Source organism: Alnus glutinosa, chromosome 3 (assembly GCF_958979055.1).
Source record: "Alnus glutinosa chromosome 3, dhAlnGlut1.1, whole genome shotgun sequence".
Taxonomy (NCBI): Eukaryota; Viridiplantae; Streptophyta; class Magnoliopsida; order Fagales; family Betulaceae; genus Alnus; species Alnus glutinosa.
The window spans coordinates 84,169-105,020 of record NC_084888.1 but is presented as its reverse complement, the minus strand read 5'-3'; the positions used below and the strand labels follow the sequence as shown (position 1 = coordinate 105,020).

The window sequence follows — 20,852 nt, the reverse complement described above, 5'->3', positions numbered from 1 at the left end:
GAAAAACTACATACCGACTTCTAAGAATCAGCAACCCACCATACAGACGAGGGTTGAGGGGGAGGTGCGGGGCAGAAGGGCTGAGGTGGGAATGAGAGAGATGAAGTGTGGTGTACTAGTGTGCAGTTCATAAGGGCTAAAGGGGGAATGAGGAATGGCTGAATGAGATGAGAGAAAGTATGGTGTGCGGCATAAGAGCTAGGGTTGAAAACAAAGTTCAATTGTTTTTAAACCAAACTCGAACTCGAGCAGAGTTTGTCAAGTACTCTACTCGGCTCGAATGGAGTTTTTAATGAGCTTGAATTCGAGTTAGGCTAAGCCTCTAGCAAGCCGAGCTCGAACATGCATTTCTTAGCCTGGCTTGAGCTCGGCTCAAATAAGGGTCTTCATAAATGAGCCAGTTCTGAAATCCCAAAACTCGACTCGGCTCGGTTTGGCTTGATTATAAGTGACATGTTCTTTTGTTTGCATATCACTTTTTAATTAGCTTGACATAGATATATTGACAGTTGGCAAGTCCTCCATTAATTGACAAGAAATTAGACTCTTGGCATTATTTGTCGCAAGGTGAAAATCAAGCCTTTAATTGCTAAATTAGAAACTCAAGCTCTTATTTGCCACATGGGTAAAACTCACACCTTTATGGAACAATTTATTTACTTTATTTATCTTTTGTTTTTTGAAAAAAATATAATTTAGTCCATCAAACTACCCATCATTCTCCGGATGGTCCCCTGAACTGTGAAGGCTTGGACTTTGGCCCCCCAAACTACCAAAACCTTTGAAAAAGGTCAATTTTGACAAAATATCCTCATAATACCCTTGTCATGTTGCATTTTTCAATTATTTTTTTTTAAAAAATAAATAATAAAAAATTCAATTTTTTTTTAATAAATAAATAAATTCAAATTATTTCTTCTTCTTATTATTTTTTTCAAAAAAGATGGGTGTTTGAGATGACGTTATTTCTTAACTGCGACCCGATCTTCCCGACACCCCTTCAGTCACCGTCCATTTGCAACACCGTGATGACCGATTTTATAGCTTGGCTCGGCGAGTTTCGATTCGCAATCATCAGCTCCCTGATCTCAGCTGGGCTCAAGCTCGCCCCGCTCTGGAAAATATCTTCCACCTGAGAGAAACATTAGTGATCCTTGAGCCTCAAGTAGCTATTAGCCAACGTTTTGAATGCTAAAAAATCACAGAGAGGAAAATGGATGTGAACATCAACGAACAAGCTCACGACCATTGATTTCTCCATTAGAAACTGATCGAGGTCTTCCGTAACGATGATAGACTTACTCGTCGTTTGTAACAAAACAAAATTCAGATTGAAATAATTTATAACATTCGAAAGATCAATATCAAAGACATTAAAGGATCGGAAATTAAACATGTCCGCATTCAGAGAGGCAGGAACGAGTTTGCAGAATTGCAAGCGTGCATCATGTCCAACGACGATGCTCGTCTTCCGGTCGATCGCAATATTTTTTTAAAAATAAAAAAATAAAAAATAAAATTTTAGTTTTTTTAGTTTTTATTTTTATTATTTTTTAATTAAAAAATGACACGTGACGAGGGTATTATGAGAATATTTTGTCAAAATAAGTCTTTTTCAAAGGTTTTGATAGTTTGAGGGACTAGAGTGCAGGCCTTTGTAGCTTGGAGGGCCATCTAGAGAAAGGTCTATAGTTTTGAAGGGCTAAATTGTTTTTTTCCTTTTTTTTTTTTTAATACAATTTTATATTTAAGGGTAGAATTTTTAAGAACTCCATAAAAGAATGGATGAAATATGTACGAAATTAGATGGTAAGATCGATTAGATATTTAGATACAAGAGGATATGACAAGGAGTTTTAAGATAATTCTTGTACCACAATTCAATTTGATACAATCTTAAACCTCAATAATCAATTTAGTATTTATCCTTCTTTTTGAATATTTTCAGAGGAAGACGGAATAAACAGTAGTAAGAACTTTTAATGCTAGAGATATAGAAATTAAGGAAAGAGCAAAATACAGCAAATTTCAACTGGTAATTCTCATTGAGAATCCGAATCAGCTATTTTATTTTATATTATATTTTTTTGAAAAAGAAGAGTTAAACCATATAAAAGCAAGAATACATTCATTTTAAGAAATATAAACAAACTTGAAACTTAGCACGAATGAATTTCCTCTACTCTCCAAATTGCATTGCACTGTAAAGAATGCTTTATATGACAAGACAATGGATCTGTAGTACGATCAGTAGAAAAACTTCTGTTTGAAATACACAGATTGGCAGAATCTGCTATTCAAGAAAGTGGGTCACTCATCGGCAATGTAGTGGGAATACTTGTCTCCTCTGCCAGTGTTGAGTTACTCATAGATGTTGCCCGGACACTTGCCTGAGAAGCAATTGAATCTGGATCACTCACTGATGATGATCCGGGGGCTCCATTGTCTGAAACGGGTTTACTTGATTCCGACTGCAGGGAAGCACTCATTGGTCCCAGAGTGGATTCTGACTGGAGTGGAGCACTCACTGATGCTGAGGTGGATTCCGACTGGAGTGGAGCATTCACTGGTGCTGATGTGGACTCTGACTGGAGTGGAGCGCTCACTGGTGTGGTAGCAGGAGGTGCTTCTAATAGCAATTGCTTGTCCGGTTGTGAACTCTGATTGGCAGGGACTGTTTTTTTCTGAACAGAAATAGAAACAGAGAGAGATGTCATCCCAGGAGGAAGAATTTCAATGGGCGGTTTCTTCCCTGCTTCTCCCAAACTTGAAAGCTTGGGTTCCTCAAGGGAAGCCAGAAAGGCAGCTGCAGCATCTGTCTTTGTCGATGGAGTGTGCTCAACATCCTTCTGCAGTATTTTGTTCCAAGCTTGAACCAAATTCTTCGACGTTGGTCTCCCATGGGCCTGGAGAAACTCTCATAAGGTCAGGCAAAAATACCGAAGTTAAGGTTAAACTGTCTATATTAATAACTCGTACATGGCCATATACGATTCAGACCAAGTAGAGGAAAAAAAAAAAAGTTCATACATGTGCATGAAGCACAGCCTCGGCAAGCATCCCTGTATCCTGCCATGCCTTTTCCATAAGAGCATTGTCTCCCAAAACTGCAGCTGAAAATGCTGCTTCACGTCCCAAACCAACTGAGATCAGATTGTTTATCAAACCCTGTAGTACAATCATGACATCGCTTGTAAAGTAAGAATACAGTAATAAAAAAGCTCATCACGAAGAGTAATATACTATTCATTCAACACCATTACTTTAGGCTTAACATTTGTGCCATTGATCGTCACTGAAAACAAAAAATATCTTCAGATGAACTGTAAAAACTGCAATATGACCAGTGGACATTACTCAATTACTATAAATCAGGTAACAAAATTTGAGCTGTCTTATGAGAGAAGAGCTGTGGAAGTCAAATGAACCCATAATCGTTTTACATGGCAAAAGTAAGAAATTCACCAACAGGTGGAGGTGAAGCAAGAGACCCACATAAGGGTAGATACAAAATAATATACTTAAGCTTAACTAAGATTGATTTTTTCCTCGATAGTTCTTTCACTATCCTCACAAACACTAAAGATGCCACTTTCCAAATAATCTTGATGTTTCTGCTAAAGCAAGTTCTTCACCAAACTAGGCACAACCAAAGAAAGTCAAACAAAGATAAAAGAATATCCAAAGCTCCTTAGAGCACTCCCAATGGATTATCTATTTGCAACTTTAAGTTAGAATAGATAACAAAAGTGTTAAAAAGAGACTCCATCAGCTTATGTATTCCAACTCTAGAATAGATTTTTCTTAATTCCATAAATAGTGGAACTCTACAAGTAGAGTTATACTATTCACTTATCTATTTTTTTTTATTCTTTATCTCCACTTTTTTAGCTTTGCTTTTTTCCTTTTTCTCTCCACCACTCCACGTTCTTCTTCTTTTTTCTTCCTTTATAGTGGAGATCTAAGAGAAAGTGTGTAAAGTAGTGGAGTTATGAAGCGGGACCCATGTGGGAAAAAAAAATACTATAATGAAATAAATAAATTAAAAATAATAAAAAAATAATATAGAGTTAAGAATAGATAATCGGATGTATAGTGCATTTAAAATTCATTAGCTAAACTAGATAAAATAGATTTTGATTAGCTATTTTAGATTGAAAAATACATAAACCATTGGGAATGTTCTTAGTCCGATGTTTCTTCGTTGTATCACACACAATCCAGCCATGTCCAAGAATCCTTCACATTTGTGCTTACTGCCTTTCTTGATGACCTGAACCACTCAAGATTTTGACTAAAACTGAAAGGATACCAAGCCATCATGGAGCAAGAACACCTAAGCTCCAGTATGGATCACTATGACTGGTTTTTCATTTCAGGATTTCAGAAACTGATCCCACACTTGGGATTGATTCGTCCTACCACGCATGATCCTGAATATTTTTCCTAGCCACAATATTAGATAAATTAAAGGAGATCACTGTCTCCACACAGTAGTATTCTCCATCCAACACAGGTAAAGAACTTTTGCAGGTTCCTTGCATGATCTACGATTTCTCCCACTTAAGATATTTCTGAACCTGTAATTTTGGCTTATAACCTTGTAGGCCTATTTCTGACCTCAATTGGCACCTCATTGTTCATTCAAATCACACAACTCACGCGGAGGCACAGCCCCGTTAGAGATTAACAAGTTAACAAAATGACTTTGTTAACTGCGATTATGCAAGGATTTAATTAGTAAACCTTCACATCTATTCATGGAAGAGCAGACATGAACAATATGAAACATATAAATGTTGTTTTATTAGTAAGAAAGAAATACACCTAATGGGCCTCGACCACAAATCATAGGCAGTATGCAACATATAAATGTTAAAATACTTTAGCATGCATCACCCGGTAAAATAAAGCTCAACGACAAAATATGCAAGAGAAGCACAAGTGAACAGGACTACTTACTAATATAAATGTTGTTTTATTAGTAAGAAAGAAATGCACCTAATGGGCCTCGACCACAACTCATAGGCAGTATGCAACATATAAATGTTAAAATACTTTAGCATGCATCACCCGGTAAAATAAAGCTCAACGACAAAATATGCAAGAGAAGCACAAGTGAACAGGACTGCATACACTCAGCCGTGTCAATTCTCCATGATTAGCAAGACGCAAAGCTAGTCCTCTTAACTCATGACCCTGTAAAGCTCCTTTTACAGAGCCTGCAGCAGCTAACCTCTTAAGAGCTTCACGAGCAATTTCACCTTGTGCAGTAGCATCTGCAGCATCAATAAGATCCAAAAATTCCTTTGCGAATTTCACTATTCCTTGAACAGCTTCCACAACATTTTCTTTCTTAGCTGTTAAACTGAGAATGTCATTCAAATCAAGCCCAGTAGTATCTTGTCCTATATCCCTGCTGTTGCTCATTGTAAGGAGGCACTGAAGAGCTCTTTTCAAATCATTGCTCTGCATGGACAGATCAAACTCCAACCTACAAAACATTAAATACATTTATATATGCTTATAAAAAGAGAACTCTCCCTATGGATGTCAGTTTGAAATGCTTTTTAATAATTAAATATAATAGGGGTGAATAACACGCCCCCTCCCCCCCCAAAAAAAAGAAAAAGAAAAAAAAAGAAAAAGAAAAAGAAAAAAGATAATAGGGGTAAGATGCGAATCAAAACAAGGCAGCTTTTGTCACTCAGCCTAAGTTATGAAAGGAATCCACTACCGATAAACTCTTCCAGAAACTACAGTTGAAAATAACCAAAAGTTATAAGGAATGGCACATAGAGTTAACAATAAAAAAGTGCAAAGTGGATTAACCCTCTATAGCAAATTTAAATGAGAATCCATGGTTCATAACACAGGAAGATATACAGTCTTCCTGCACTTAAATAGGTGCATAGCCAGTTTAGAACCAAAGAGCTTTATGTTTTTATTATCAGGATACATAAGTGTCCAACACAGGTTCGAGGTGCCTGACAAATCAACCATATTTACAGATACAGTTATCTGATAAAGTGTGCTTGATTATGACAGAAACGCTGTTCCACAGCTTGAAGTAACACATAAGCAACATAGACAATGTGATCTAAATCAGTAGAGATAATAATATTTTACGTGGCACACCTCTTAGATATTCCAGGCAAGTGAAGTGCTTCAGTAGCATATCCCATCCCAAGCATAAATTGTGCTAAATCATCATGGTGTTCTCTGCCAAGCCTACTTGCCCTGCTCAAGAAGTACATTCATAGTGTAGGTATATTATAGTGACATATATGGAAAAACAGAGAGGATAATAATAATAACAACAATAATGACTATAACAATAATAACAATACCATTTCACTGCACTAACAGCATCTCCATAGGCAGCAAGACACCGGCAGCGAATACCTGGATGGCTAAGGGATAAGGCATGTGCACACATGTACCTAACAAAGCAAACTCACATGTCATATACCATTCTTGTCTCTATAAAAAAATAAATAAACTGTAAATAGATCACTGCATAAATGTGGCATGACTGGTAACTTAGAAAATTAAAAGGTCCTTTATGGACCCCTTGCCCCCCCTCTTTCTTTAAAAATAAAAGAAAACATCAAAACTCAAAACTTCTTATGTGAGTAAGAATTGGTGGCTGTTGTCACAGAACAAAATGAAGAATAAATGTTTGTCTAGTTGATTTTGTAACAAACTCCCCTTTAAGGGAGAATTGTCAGAGAACTGGTCTAGCAACTGGAAACGATGTAGTAGTTTTTCTAGCCTAGCTAAGACTGTAAATGAACAAAGCTACTCGTGAACTCGCTCGGGCTTGGCTCGGTTAAGCTCGACTTGATTATAAAACGAACCACTTGTGAACATGAAACTAGGCTCGATTATTAAACGACACATACTCGTATAAAACTTGGCTCGGTTCGGTTAAGATTCGTGAACAAGCTCGTATAAGGCTTGACTCGCTTGTTAGCACTACTCATATATACTTATTAATATGTATATATGTGTTTGTGTACGCGTTATAATTATGTAGGCATAAATTAAGTAACAATAGTCAATATATATATATATATATATATATATATATATATATATATATATATATATATATATATATTAAGTAACTTAGATCATATGCTTATCAAAAAAAAGTAACTTAGATCATATGATGATCTAACGCATTATGCCATATGAACATATAATCATTAGATCATATGGGATGATGTAGTGGGCAAAATTGAAAGACGGCTAGCTAGTTGGAAGATGATGTATTTGTTTAAGGGTGGTAGAGTTACCCTTATAAAGAGTACTCTATCTAATCTCCCCACGTATTTCCTCTCTCTCTTCCCCATTCCTTCCAGTGTTGCTAGCCGTATAGAGAAGCTTCATCGTGATTTTTTGTGCGGAGGTCTTGGTGAAGATTTCAAATATCATTGGTTAGCTGGTCCACGGTTTGTTCCCCTATTTCAGAAGGTGGTTTGGGTATCTGGAATTTGAGGACCTTTAATAAGGCTTTATTAGGGAAGTGGTTGTAGCGTTATGAGCATGAGAGAGAGTCCTTGTGGAGATCAGTTGTGGATGCTAAGTACGGTTCTACTTGGGGTGGTTGGTGTTCTTTAGATCCCCTTGGGTCTCACGGAGTAGGGCTTTGGAAGAGCATCAGGAAGGGGTGGAGCTTATTTAGTAGCCATACTAGACTTGTTCTGAGAGATGGATTCAGGATCAGATTCTGGGATGATGTGTGGTGCGGAGAGATGCCCCTTAAGGAAGTTTTTCTAGGTTTGTATGCCATTGCTTGCGACAAGAACTCACTCGTTGCAGCCCATATGAGAGACCCATGATTGGGAAGTGGACGTCTTGGCTTCCTTCTTCACCTTATTGTATTCTATCAGACGTGATCGTGATGGGGAAGACAAGCTTTGGTGGTCTCCTTCAAGCAAAGGGAAGTTTGATGTTAGATCTTTCTATAAGATTCTTCCTTATAAGGAGATAGCTCATTTCCCCAGGAAAAGTATTTGGCGGACCAAGGTTCCTTTAAAAGAGGCTTTTTTCGCTTGGGTGGCAGCTATAGGGAAGATCCTTACTTTGGACAATCTCAGAAAGAGGCAAGTCATTGTGATTGATAGATGTTGCATGTGTAAAAAGAATGGAGAGTCTGTGGATCATCTACTCCTACATTGTGAGGTTGCTTGCGTCCTTTGGAATGCTATTTTTAGTCGCTTCAGTCTGTCTTGGGTTATGCCTCATCGGGTGATAGATCTATTTGCTTGTTGGTGGACGGGTGGTCGCTCTCGGAGTGCGGTTGTATAGAAGATGGTCCCTTGTTGCCTCTTATGATGCTTGTGGAAGGAGCGCAACGATAGACAGTTCGAGGATAAAGAAAGAACCATTGAGGAGCTCATTTCTTTTTTCTTTCTTTCTTTATATTCTTGGATGGCTGCGTTCCTTGCCCCTATAGTGATTAATTATCATGATTTTCTTGTATTGTTTTCCTTTTCTTCTTAGTTGTCGTTCTTGTATACTCCCTGTGTACTTGATCGCTCTTTGCGCTTTTAATGAATTTCCCTTACTCATAAAAAATAAAATAAAATAAAATATTATTATAAGATCATATGATCTTAAATATCTAATAATGATACTTAGATCATATGATCATGTGATCATATGATCGTATAATAATACAGGACAATTAGGGCCTTTTTCAAAAATATATTTTGCAATAAATTGACCCTAAAATAAACCCTCTTTGATTTGTCTTTCTAATTGTCCAAACCGAGCCATCATTGGACACTTGTAGGGTTTACAGCAGAGTAATCTTCGCTGACATGTTGGAATTACAGCACATTACACACACAAAAACAGTTGAACCTTAATGCCTTAAAACCTATCCTTTTTCCCCAAACCAGATCTGTGTAGGGGACTTTAAGGTGACTTAAAAACCCTATAAATACTGCATGTAAGTGGTGTTGAGACCTACACTCTAAAGAGCATGAGAATAAGCTCACATTGTATGATCCACATGTAGTAAATTGAATGTACATGCCCAGTATGAACATTCAAAGAAAAGAATTGAACTTGAAATACGAAATATGAAATAAGTGTCTTAAAAAGAAGAAATCATCTCTGCCCCTTAGTGTGGGAAGCAATGTTTAAGATGATCAAATAATGGAAAGGAATGAATAGTACACGAGAGTATTAACAATAGTAATTGTTGTGAATGTTTGCTAAGGTTGCTAAATGATGTGTGTTGAACTCTTGAAGCTAAGGAGCAAAGTAAGTAGATATGATCATACCTTTATTTCTAGTGTTATGATGGTGGGGAAATACAATGTTGAGTGGTTAAAGAAAGTGGTGGAGAAGATGGTGTTCATGGTTGAGGATCAAGCTTTCACCGAGTCTTCTAGGGATCGGAACAAGTCCTTCTTGGCTTCTTTGCTCAGAGAGTTGTTAATCGAGCAGGTTGCTATTTGGAGCTAGCGGAGTATACCGTGGGTGGTCATAAAGGTCTCATTATTTTCCCGGAGGGTCGTGATAGGCGGGGTTGGACGATTTTTGCCGAGGAATTGGGAAAGGTGATGACCGCAATCGATTCTTTTTTCAGGACGAGCCATGGTGGTTGTTCACAACCCCATATTCTACCTCTATCGGGTAAGGAGCAAGAAGTGTTGTTGTCCAATGGTGGTGGGGGTGAAGGTTTCTTACGACTTCGGTGGTAATGGTCATGCGCCCAAAATGGGTGGACATCACCCATTGTACGTAGAGGTGGCTCGTGCAGTGGGGAAACCCGGTGTACTTAGGGGTGTAAATCTGGCCGGTAACCGAGTACCAACTGGTAACCAGCTCTATCAGAGCGGTTATCGGTTATAGTAATAGTAATAGTAATAGTAATAGTAATAGTAATAGTAATAATAAAAAATATATATATTAAAATTTAGAAAATTAAAATAAGAAAACTACTAAATTAGCCTTAGGGTTTTGATTCTCATTCTTTTCCAGTTTCCCTTTGGACCTTTTTCCGCATCACTTCACTCGATAGTCGACACTCAATCATTCGACAATGCCATTAGAGCTTCTGCCAAGCCCAGTTTCCCTGAAAAATGGCAGGGAATTCGTCCTAGCATGTTTAAGGCAGATGTCAAGGAAGGAAGTATGCTCTAATCAAAATGCAACCACTGGGGCATCAAGCCACACTTCATCAGACTCTTGCCGCAAGTGGTTTGACCCATCATCATTCCAACAAAGAGGTGAAGCTTTGGAAGGGATGCTTGAATTTAGTGCAAGGTTGCTGCAAGAGGAAAGGTATGAAGAGCTTGGGGTGTTGCTATTCCGAATCCATCTACTGACGCCGGAGCTCCTGCCACTACTGTCAACTCGGAATACCTTGCCTAGATTCAAATGGATCAGATGATCCTCAGTGTTCTCATCTCCACTCTCACCGAGTCCTACGTTGTGCATGCAGTTGGTTGAGCCACTTCCTCAGCTCTCCGGACAACTCTCATCACCATGTTTGCATCTCAGGCCGGTGCTTGAGTTATGCAAATTTATTTTCATCTTGCTACTGTTAAGAAAGGTAATAGTTCCATCACCGAATATTTTGAAACTATCAAGACCCTTGGTGCTACTCTTGCAGCCGTTGGACAACCTCTCAATGATTTTGGGAGTGTCTCCTTGTTATGGGCCTGTGTTTGTGAACGGGTGATTGGTTTGTGGAGAGGTAAGGCCGCAAGATCGGTGTTCTTGAACTTACCTATGATGAAGGTGGTGAAGTGATAATGGGGTATTCGAGGTACTCCTGCCTCCCAACAACTACTGGAATTGTGTTTTGATAATTTTCTGCAAGCCTTTATTTCTCCAAAACCCCTTATTAATAGGGTGCAATACAAACATAGCAATAAATGCTTGATATTCGAATCTAGGGAAAGTATAATTCCCCTATTAAGTCTCCTATAATTCTGCTGCTAATGGGGATTATAATCCCTTATTCTTAGGCTGCTAGTGGGGGATACAACCCCTTATTGCTAGGAAATTCCCATCCCAAAGTCGTGCTCCCCAAGCACTGACTTTTTCTCCCTTACATTCCATATGTGTCTCAGCCGCCACTAGGTCATCCGGCTTTTCGTACAGTTCAGAAACTTCTTTCTCAATTCCAGCTTCCGGTTTTTCCAAATAAGGCTTCATCCCCTTGCTTTACATGTGCACAAGCCAAGGGTCATCAGCAGCCATTTTATCCCTCTAGTTCTAAAATTTGTAGTCCTTTACATTTAATCTATTCTGATGTATGGGGTCCTTCCCCAACAATTTCAATGAATGGAAATCGTTTTTATGTGTCTTTTATCGATGACTTTAGTCGCTATACATGGGTTTTTCCTATTCAAGCAAAATCGGATGTTATGCCCACTTTTCTTCAATTCCAAGTTATGGCTGAACGCTTGTTTAATTCTAAAATCATAAGTGTTCAATTTGATTGGGAGGGTGAATATTGCAATCTTCACTCTTTCTTTCAGTCCAAAGGCATCATTCATCGTATTTCTTGCCCTCATACACATCAACAACAAGGATGTGCTGAACGTAAACGTAGACACTTAATTGACACAACGTTGGCATTGCTAGCATGTCATACTTCTTGTTACCTCATAAATCGTATGCCCACTCCATTGTTAAATCACAAATCACCCTTTGAGAAATTGTTTAATAAGACTCCCGATTATACGTTTCTCAAAGTGTTCGGCTGTGCATGTTTTCTTAATCTACGTCCATATAACTCTCATAAATTCCCTCCTCGTTCGAAAGAGTGTTTTCCTCGGGTACAGCCAACATCACAAAGGCTACAAATGCCTTCACATCGAGTCTGGCCGGATGTACATCGCTCGAGATGTTATCTTTCATGAATCTCGTTTTCCCTATGCTGTCACTCCTACTGCATCTAGTCTTTCTCCTTCTGCTCCAGATACTATGCTCCCTCCTATACTCTTTCCTGCATCTAGTTTATCTTCCACTCAACCTCCTGCATCTCCATCTTCAGCACCTCTTTGCTCTTTTTCTTCCAGTCCATATATTTCTGATTCTGCAGTTCCACAACAACCTACTTCCAGCTCCAATGAGGACACACCTCCTGCTCAGATACACCCCATGCGTACCCGGTCCATGAATAATATCATCCAGAGAAGGCAGCTCACGGATGGCACTGTAAGATACCCTGCTCCTCGGGGTTTGTTGGCACATTCTACTTCGGCACTTCAAGAACCAACTTGTTTCTCCAACGCAGTTACACATAATGGAGACAAGCTATGCAAGTTGAATTCAATGCTCTTCTTCACAATAAGACATGGTCTTTGTTCCTTAGCAGTCTTCTCAGAATATTGTTGGGTGTAAATGGGTATTTAAACTTAAACAGAAAGCTGATGGGTCCATAGAACGACACAAAGCAAGCCTCATTGCAAAAGGCTTTCACCAACAAGCCGGTGTGGATTATGGAGAAACCTATAGTCCAGTTGTCAAGCCTACAACAATCCGAACAGTTCTTTCTCTAGCCAACACTGCTGGTCGGTCCATGAAGCAAATAGATATCTAGAATGCTTTTCTTCATGGTCTTTTATCTGAGGACGTTTATATGGTACAACCACCTGGTTTCGTGAATCCCAGCTTTCCTCATCATGTTTGCAAGCTTCAAAAGGCAATTTATGGCCTCAAATAGGCATCTCGAGCCTGGTTTTCTCAGTTAAGTGATAAGTTACTTTAGCTTGGATTTGTAGGGTCCAAGGTAGACTTTTCCCTTTTCATTTACTGCACCCAAACTGTCACCATGTTTTTGCTTATTTATGTCGATGGCATAATAATCATAGCCTTGGATCAGTCTGCTATTACCAAGCTATTACAACTTCTAAATGTTGAATTTGCTGTCAAAAATTTGGGAGATCTTCATTATTTCCTTGGTGTCGAAGTTCTAAAACTGGAATCTGGTCTCCTTCTCTCGCAAAGGAGATATATCTCGGGCTTGGTCCTCTTGGGGTTTTTTTGGGTTTTTTTCTTTTTTTGTGCTGGCTTTGGCTGCTCGTGTATACCCCCGGTGTACTTAGGGGCGCTTTACGCTTTTTAATAAACTTACTTACTTATCAAAAAAAGATATATCTCGTACCTCTTGAAGGAAACAAACATGCATGAAGCAAAGCCTATCACTTCTCCTATGGCTTCTTCCTCAGTGCTTTCTGCTTTTACAGGTGATCCAATGGAAGATCCGTCTCTCTACCGAAGCACGGTTGGCTCCTTACAATATCTCTCTCCCACACGGCCTAACTTAAGCTTTGCTGTCAACCGAGTATGTCAGTTTATGCACCGTCCTCTTAAAACACATTGGCAGGCCGTTAAAAGGATACTTCGGTACTTGAAGTCTTGAAGCATACTCTTTCTCATGGACTTCTTCTTCACCGAAAGTCTTCCACCATTCTTCAAGCATACTCGGATGCTAACTGGGCTGTATGTCCAGATGATCACCGTTCCACAGGTGCATATTATGTGTTTCTTGGGTCCAACTTGGTATCTTGGAGCTCACGTAAACAACCAACTGTCTCTCGGTCCTCAACTGAAGCCGAATATAAGGCTGTGGCAAACACCACAGCAGAACTTCTTTGGATCTGTGCACTTCTTCAGGAACTTGAGATCAAACATTCCTCTACTCCAACACTTTGGTGTGACAATATTCGTACAACCTATATGTCAGTCAATCTGGTGTTCCATGCCCGTACAAAGCATGTGGAAATCGATTTCCACTTTGTTAGAGATCGTGTTGCAGATAAGTCCTTGGTTGATCAGTTTGTTCCTAGTTCAGATCAGATTGCTGATGCTCTCACTAAACCACTCGTCTCCCGAAGGTTCCAACAGTTGTGTTTCAAGCTCAACGTGTGATCTCCCCCATTGATCTTGTAGGAGGGTATTAACGAAACTCCAGCACAAGACTCACAATCCCAACATGAGTCTTGTGTGACACAATCCAAGGCACAGTCCAATCTAGACTCTAGAGTGAAGAACTCTATTCCTATCCTAAGTCCTAGTACTAAAGAGAGACCTAGTTTAGTTGTGTGATAGATAGATAGGAACTCATGTCAAAAGAGTCCTAATCCACCTATAAATAGGTAGAAGCCGCGTGGAAATTTATGTTTATCATGAACACTTGTAAACCACTATATATATTAATGAAGGCTCACCTTGATGAGCATGGTTTCAAGTTCAATAATTCCTAAGTTCTACCACTTCAAAATGTCAATGCAATGCTTTCTTAAAATAGTTTTTTTTTTATTTTATTTTTTATTTTTTTTGATAAATAGCAAAAAATCGAAGGATTGTATATGATCTAATGTTAGCCTTTATTTGGTAGCCCTTTTTATACATCCAAAACTATATGTTTGAAAAAGGGTTTAAATGTAAATGATTTTATGTGCATGCTTTCGCTATGTTACGAATATGTTATAAATACAAGATGATGCTTGATGAAAAGTGAATGAAAATAAAGAAAGGGAAGAAAAAGGAAAACGATTGTATGAATGCATGAGAAGGTTTTAAATTGTTTCTCTTGGCCATATGAAATGATGTGCAATGGTATCGAAGCTAATGGGCAGGGGGTAGCCATTTTGTATGGTCCACCGAGAATGACTCACTTGAGTGCACCATAGTTTATCAAGTGATGTTCATATCCTAAATGCGGCTCCACCCGTGGCAATGGGAACGGAGTTAGGATCCTAGTGATCACCAGCCTTTACACACAAGGTGTAATTGTGTGTCGGCCACTCAAGAGATTAAAGGAAAAAGAAGATTTATGATGTGTGTGAACGTTTTATTTGCACTTTTTGGATGTTTTGAAATTTGAAATTGTTTCTAACTTTATTTATTGTAGGTTATATCTACTTACTGAGTATTCGACTCACCCTTTGTTTTTGTGTTTTAAAACAACCAATTTGAAGTCATTGATGGTTTTATAGGCCAAGAAAACTAGAGAACGAAGCCTTCACATTGAAGAGGAATTGAAGTGCATTTAGCACATTAGTTTGTTTTGTTCCAGCATACATTCTATGTTACGACTAAGGGTTTAAAGGTTAGTTTTAATGGGATGAGTAATAATAACAATAATATGATGGCTTAAGTTAAAATTGTTATGAGATTTTTGGTTTACTTTGTTTTTTAGTTTATGGAATTCTTATATCCTTATGTTTTTGATTGTGCGATGCACAATATCATATTCTTAAGAGAAGGTGCGCCTCTTTTTGAGCATCTAGATGAATTTGATAATTATTATGGATCTGAAAAATATTGATATTAAAGTTAATGATGAGGATCAAACCCTAGTTTCATTGTGTTCATTGCTGAATTTCTTTGACAATTTCATTAATTAAATGTTGTCCAGTAAATATATCATCTCCTTAGCGGATGTTACGTTTGCTTCGATGATTGGGTCGAGAGTTTATTTGTTAAGGGTTCTTTAGAAAAAATTTCTAATTCTAGGGGTCGATCCAATGAAAGAGAATCGGGCAAAGGTAAAGGAAAATCAAAAGGCTGATCGCAGTCCTAGTCGAACAAGAAAGTTAAGTGTTACTATTGCAAAAAGTATGCGCATTACAAAGTCGAGGGTCCGAAGCTGAAAAATAAAGGAGAAGATGATAAGGCAAGTTCCTCTTTTGTTGTTAGTATTGTCGAAGAAAATATGATGGTTCTGAACTTGACCTTGCAATTAGTGTTTTTGAGAGTCGCTTTATCGACAGGTGGGTTCTTGATTCTACATATACATTTCATATGTGCCCTAAAAGGGATTGGTTTACTACCTATGAGCCAATAAGTGGTGGTCTAGTCTTTATGAGAAATGATGCAGCCTGCAAGATTGTTGGTATTGATACAATTAGAATAAAGATGCATGACAAAATTGTTAGGACTTTGACAAATGTTCGGCATATACCATATTTGAAGAAAATCTTATTTTTTTTGGGACTCTCTTGATTACGATTATTCCGGTGAAGGTGGAGCCAATAGAGTTTGTAATGGCTCATTGGCTGTGATGAAAGGTAATAAGGTTGATGGCCTCTACTTTCTTTAGAATAGTATGGTAGCAGGTTCAGCTGTTGTGTCCTCTTCAGATGATCCAGATTCAGACACTACCCGATTACGACATATGTGATTGGGTTATATGAGTGAAAGGGGCATGACAATCCTAAGCAAATAAGATTTGCTTTGTGGCCAGAAAACGGGAAAGCTTGATTTTTTAGGCAATGTATCTTCGGGAAATAGTGCAAAGTCAAGTTTAGAACAACTATCCACATAACAAATGGTATAATGGATTGCATCCATTCAGATCTTTGTGGTCTCCCTTAGGTTCCATCAAAGGGAGTTGCTCGACATTTTTTTGACATTGATTGATGACTATTCAAAAAGAGTCTGGGTGTATTTTCTGAAGAAGTGTGTTTGTCACTTTCAAGCAATGGAAGACCTTAATTGAGAATTAGACTGGGAAGAAAGTTAGGCGACTAAGAATAGATGGTATGGAATTGTGGTGATTTTAATAAACCTTGCAAAGATGAGGGCATCGCCAGACACTGTATGGGGTTGCTAAATGGATGAACAAGACTCTCTTGAAGAGAGCGTGTTGCATGCTTTCGAATACCGGGTTGACCAAGGATTTTTAGGCTGAGGTAGTGAATACAACTTGCTATTTGGTCAAAACCATTCTCCATCAACTGTGATTGAATGTAAAACTCCTTATGAGTTATAGTTTAGTACTCTTTCTGATGATTGGAATTTGAAACCTATTGGTTGTCCTGATTATTGTCATGTGAATAAGGATAAGCATGAGCCTAGGGCAAAGAAATTTATATTTTTTTACTATGCTGGTAGGGTGAAAGGATACAGATTGTAGTGTTCTGATCCTAAATCACCTAAATTTTTAGTCAATAGGGATATTGTGTTTGATGAATCTGTCATGCTTCACCTGAGGAAGGGGTCTGTTTTTTCTGTAAGAAATGAACAAGGTATAACAAGGAGGTGAAATTTATGGCGGAAGCTTCGCAAAGGGTACAAAACAGTACTCAAGATTGGCCCGTTACAGATGTGCATGGTTCAAGTTTTGATGATGATGGTCCACAAGAAGAGCAAGAGTATAATATTGTGACGGGTAGACAAAGGAGGTAGATTAGGCCAACTCAAAGAAAAGGAAGGAACCCCAGGGGGTTGAGGATGCTAGGTACAAGGCATGTTTAGTTGCAAAGGGTTACAATCAAAGAGTGTGAACTGTAATGAAGTTTTCTCTCTTGTTGTGAAACATAGCTCTATTCGTGTGTTGCTTGCCATGATTGCTTTGTTTGAGTTGGAACTTGAGCAACTTGATGTGAAAACAACGTTTTTACATAGTGAGCTTGAAGGAACTATCTATATGCACAAAATAGAGGGGTTCATTGATGAAGGAAAAGAAGATCAAGTTTGTTGACTGAAAAAATATCATATGCTTTAAAATAGTGTTTGAAGCAATGATACAAGAGCTTTGATAGCTTTATGGTCGGCCATGGCTACACTAGAAGTAGCTATGATAGTTGTGTACTACACATAATTGTCAGATGGTTCTTTTGATTATTTGTTGCTTTATGTGAATGGCATTCTTATTGTTGCTAAAAGCATGTTAGAGATTAACATATTGAAGTCTCGATTGAGTGATGTGTTTGAAATGAAGGATTTTGGTGATGCAAAGAAAATCGTAGGGATGGAGATTCACAAGGATAGAAAAGTGGGACAGTTGTACTTGTGACAAAAAAAGTACATTAAGAAAGTACTTGGACGCTTTGGAATGAAAAATTCTAAACTAGTGAGTACTCTACTTGCCCTTCATTTCAGACTTTCAGCAACTTTATCACCGTAGAGTGAGTAGAAGTTCATGTCACATGTTCCTTACTCTAGTGTAGTTGGGAACATTATGTATGCTATGGTTTGCACCTGTCTAGATATTTCACGCGTAGTCAGTGTTGTTAGCACTATATGGCCAATCCTAGCAAGGTTCATTGGCATGCAGTGAAATGGATACTTTGCTATTTACAGGGCACTACAAATGTTGATTTGGTCTATGACAGAGGCAGTGATATCAGTTCTAGTGTTATTGAGTATGTTGATTTAGATTATGCTGGTGATCTAGACAAGAGGAGATTTCTTGCAAGTTATGTTTTCACTCTCTCGGGGTGTGCCATTAGTTAGAAGGCGACATTACAGTCGACAATTGTTTTGCCTACCACGAAGGAAAAGCATATGGTAGCAGCAGAGACAATGAAATAAGCAATTTGGTCGCCAGGTTTGGTTAGTGACTTGGGGCTGAAGTAGGATGAGACTAGTGTTTGGTGATACCTAGAGCGCAATACATTTGAGCAAAAATACTTATGAAAAAAATACATTTGACCAAAAATCAGATATATCATGAAAGGACCAAACACATTGATTTAAGATATCATTTTCTTTGGGAGATGTCTGTAACGCACTTATGTTAGGCGCAAAAAGCCCCTAGCAAACTCTGATGCTAACCACAGTGGCTGCTGAGACAAAGATGGCAGGAGAGGAAAAAAGGCTGTGCTTGAGGAGCACGGTTTTTTGGTAGGAAAGTCCTAAGAATAAGGGGTTGTGTTTCCCCAGTTGTAGCCTATGAATAAGGAATTTACTTTCCAATTAGTAGCTGATTTATAGGAAGCAAATTAAGGGAATTATACTTTCCCAAAATTATGGAAATCAAGCAACTACTACTGCATTTGTAATTTACCCTATTTATATGGGGATTCGAATGAATAAAGGCATGCAGAAAAATTATCAAAACAACTCTCGTAGTTGAAGGAGGTAGAGGTACCTCGAATACCTCATATCCCTTGTTACGCCCATCATAGGTAAGCCTAGGAGACTAGATCCTGTGGCCTTTCCCATAACAAAACTAGTCACTCGGTCTCAAACCCGGGTCCTTAACAGCTTGGTATCAGAGCCAGGCTTCAGCATGGCGGAGCAGCCGATTGAGAACTTGGAGAAGAAGGTGGGATCGACGGAAGAGCGACTCACGAAGCAGATGGAGGAGATGCTGGCCGTCATTGTCGATCAGCTCCAAAAAAATCAAGGGGAGGAGGCTAACAAATCCGCTAGTTCATCCGGCGTACGCTCAAGCAAGACAATCACCCGAACAGATTCAGGCGGCTCCTTTCCGAAGGTGGCCAAGCTGAATTTCCCCAAATACGAGGGCACCGAAGACCCCACCAGTTAGGTGTGTAGAGTGGAGCAATTCTTTGAATTCCAGAATACTGCGGAAGAGGACAAAGTGATGCTGGCAGCTTACCACCTGGAGGGCGAGGCCCAATTGTGGTACCAACTCTTTAAAGAAACGGAGGAAGGGGCATCATGGGAACAATTGAAGGAGGGTCTTCATATCAGGTATGGCCCGACGCAGTTTGACGATTTTTTTGGGGACCTAACGAAGTTGCGGCAAACTGGGACAGTGCGAGAATACCTGGGTCAGTACGAACGATTGCTGAGCAGGGCGGGTTGACTCTCAGTAGCACAGAAGGTTGGCGGGTTCATCAGCGGTCTCAAGGAGAGCATTAGGCCGGAGGTCCAAGCATCCCGACCCGCTACGCTCACCTCAGCAGTAGGGCTCGCCCGCTTGTATGAGGCGCGGCTACTGTCCCAGTGAAGGAGTCCTAGTTCTTTTGAGCCTCGGAGGACCACTGGCCCGCCGAACGCGCCCCCATTACCCTCCGCAAATCTGGTGCGAAGCCGAGCCCCGGTGGTTCGGAGGTTAAACCCAGCGGAATTAAAGGATCGAAGGGATAGGGGCGTTTGCTTCAACTGCGATGATAAGTTCTCGCCGGGGCATAGGTGCAAGAAGCTCTTCTTAATTGGGGGGGTTTATGAAGAGGAAGCTGGGCATTCCAGTCTGGTTGGAGAAGGAGAAGTGGAAGAAGAGGAGGAGTTCGAGATTCCCGAGATTTCCCTTCACACCATCTCCGGGGTGCCAACCCCCCAAACAATGAGAATTTTGGGAACCATCCAGGGGGCACGGGTGATTTTGTTGGCTGATTCAGGGAGCACGCACAATTTTCTCAACACTCAATTGGCGGAAAGGTTGGGATTGGTACCGGACCGAAATGTGGCATTTGAAGTGGTGGTTGCTAACGGAGAAAGGCTTTCCAGTAGAGGCAAATGCTTGGCGATCCCTGTTCTGCTAGAAGGTACCTCATTCATACTAGAATTTTTTCTTATTGACCTCCGGGGGTATGACGCAATCCTTGGGGCCCAATGGCTCAAGACCCTCGGCCCTATCCTGTGGAATTTTGCATCCCTGCACATGAGCTTCATATGGCAGGGGCGGAAAGTGTTGCTGACCGAGATAAATTCCCCTAGTAACCGATTGATAGAAGGGCAGAAAATGCAAAGGGAGCTGCGGCATGGTTCAGAAGGTATCCTACTCCAACTATTGGCTGTTGAACTGGGAGTAGAACAGCAGTGCCCGATCGTAGAGGACCCGGAATTGCAACAGCTCTTGGAGGCGTTCCGAGACTTATTTGGAGAACCACAGGGGCTTCCGCCAATGCGCCGTCATGACCATAAACTTCCCTTGATCCAGGGGTCTTCTCCGGTTAATGTGAGACCATATAGGTACCCCCATTATCAAAAGAATGAGATAGAGAAGATTATTGTAGAATTTTTGAACACCGGAATGATTAGAACAAGCACCAACCCTTATTCCTCTCCAGTCCTGCTGGTTAAGAAACAAGACGGCTCGTGGCAGTTATGTGTAGATTATCGAGCCCTCAACAAGATTACTATCAAAGACAAGTTCCCGATTCCCTTGATCG

General features: G+C 39.6%; 1 protein-coding gene across 1 annotated transcript in view; it reads right to left on the bottom strand.

Moving 5' to 3' along the window:
* Nucleotides 1-2,045: 2,045 nt before the first annotated feature.
* The window catches only part of LOC133862956 (uncharacterized), a 91,938-nt gene continuing 73,131 nt past the window's right edge, over nucleotides 2,046-20,852 (bottom strand). The window contains exons 17-21 of the mRNA XM_062298883.1: nucleotides 6,351-6,443; nucleotides 6,139-6,240; nucleotides 5,137-5,494; nucleotides 3,031-3,168; nucleotides 2,046-2,906 (exon numbers count right to left, since the gene is read on the bottom strand). Of these exons, the coding sequence (XP_062154867.1) occupies nucleotides 2,298-2,906; nucleotides 3,031-3,168; nucleotides 5,137-5,494; nucleotides 6,139-6,240; nucleotides 6,351-6,443 (1,300 nt within the window). The 3' untranslated portion in view covers nucleotides 2,046-2,297. The remainder of the gene's footprint in view (nucleotides 2,907-3,030; nucleotides 3,169-5,136; nucleotides 5,495-6,138; nucleotides 6,241-6,350; nucleotides 6,444-20,852) is intronic.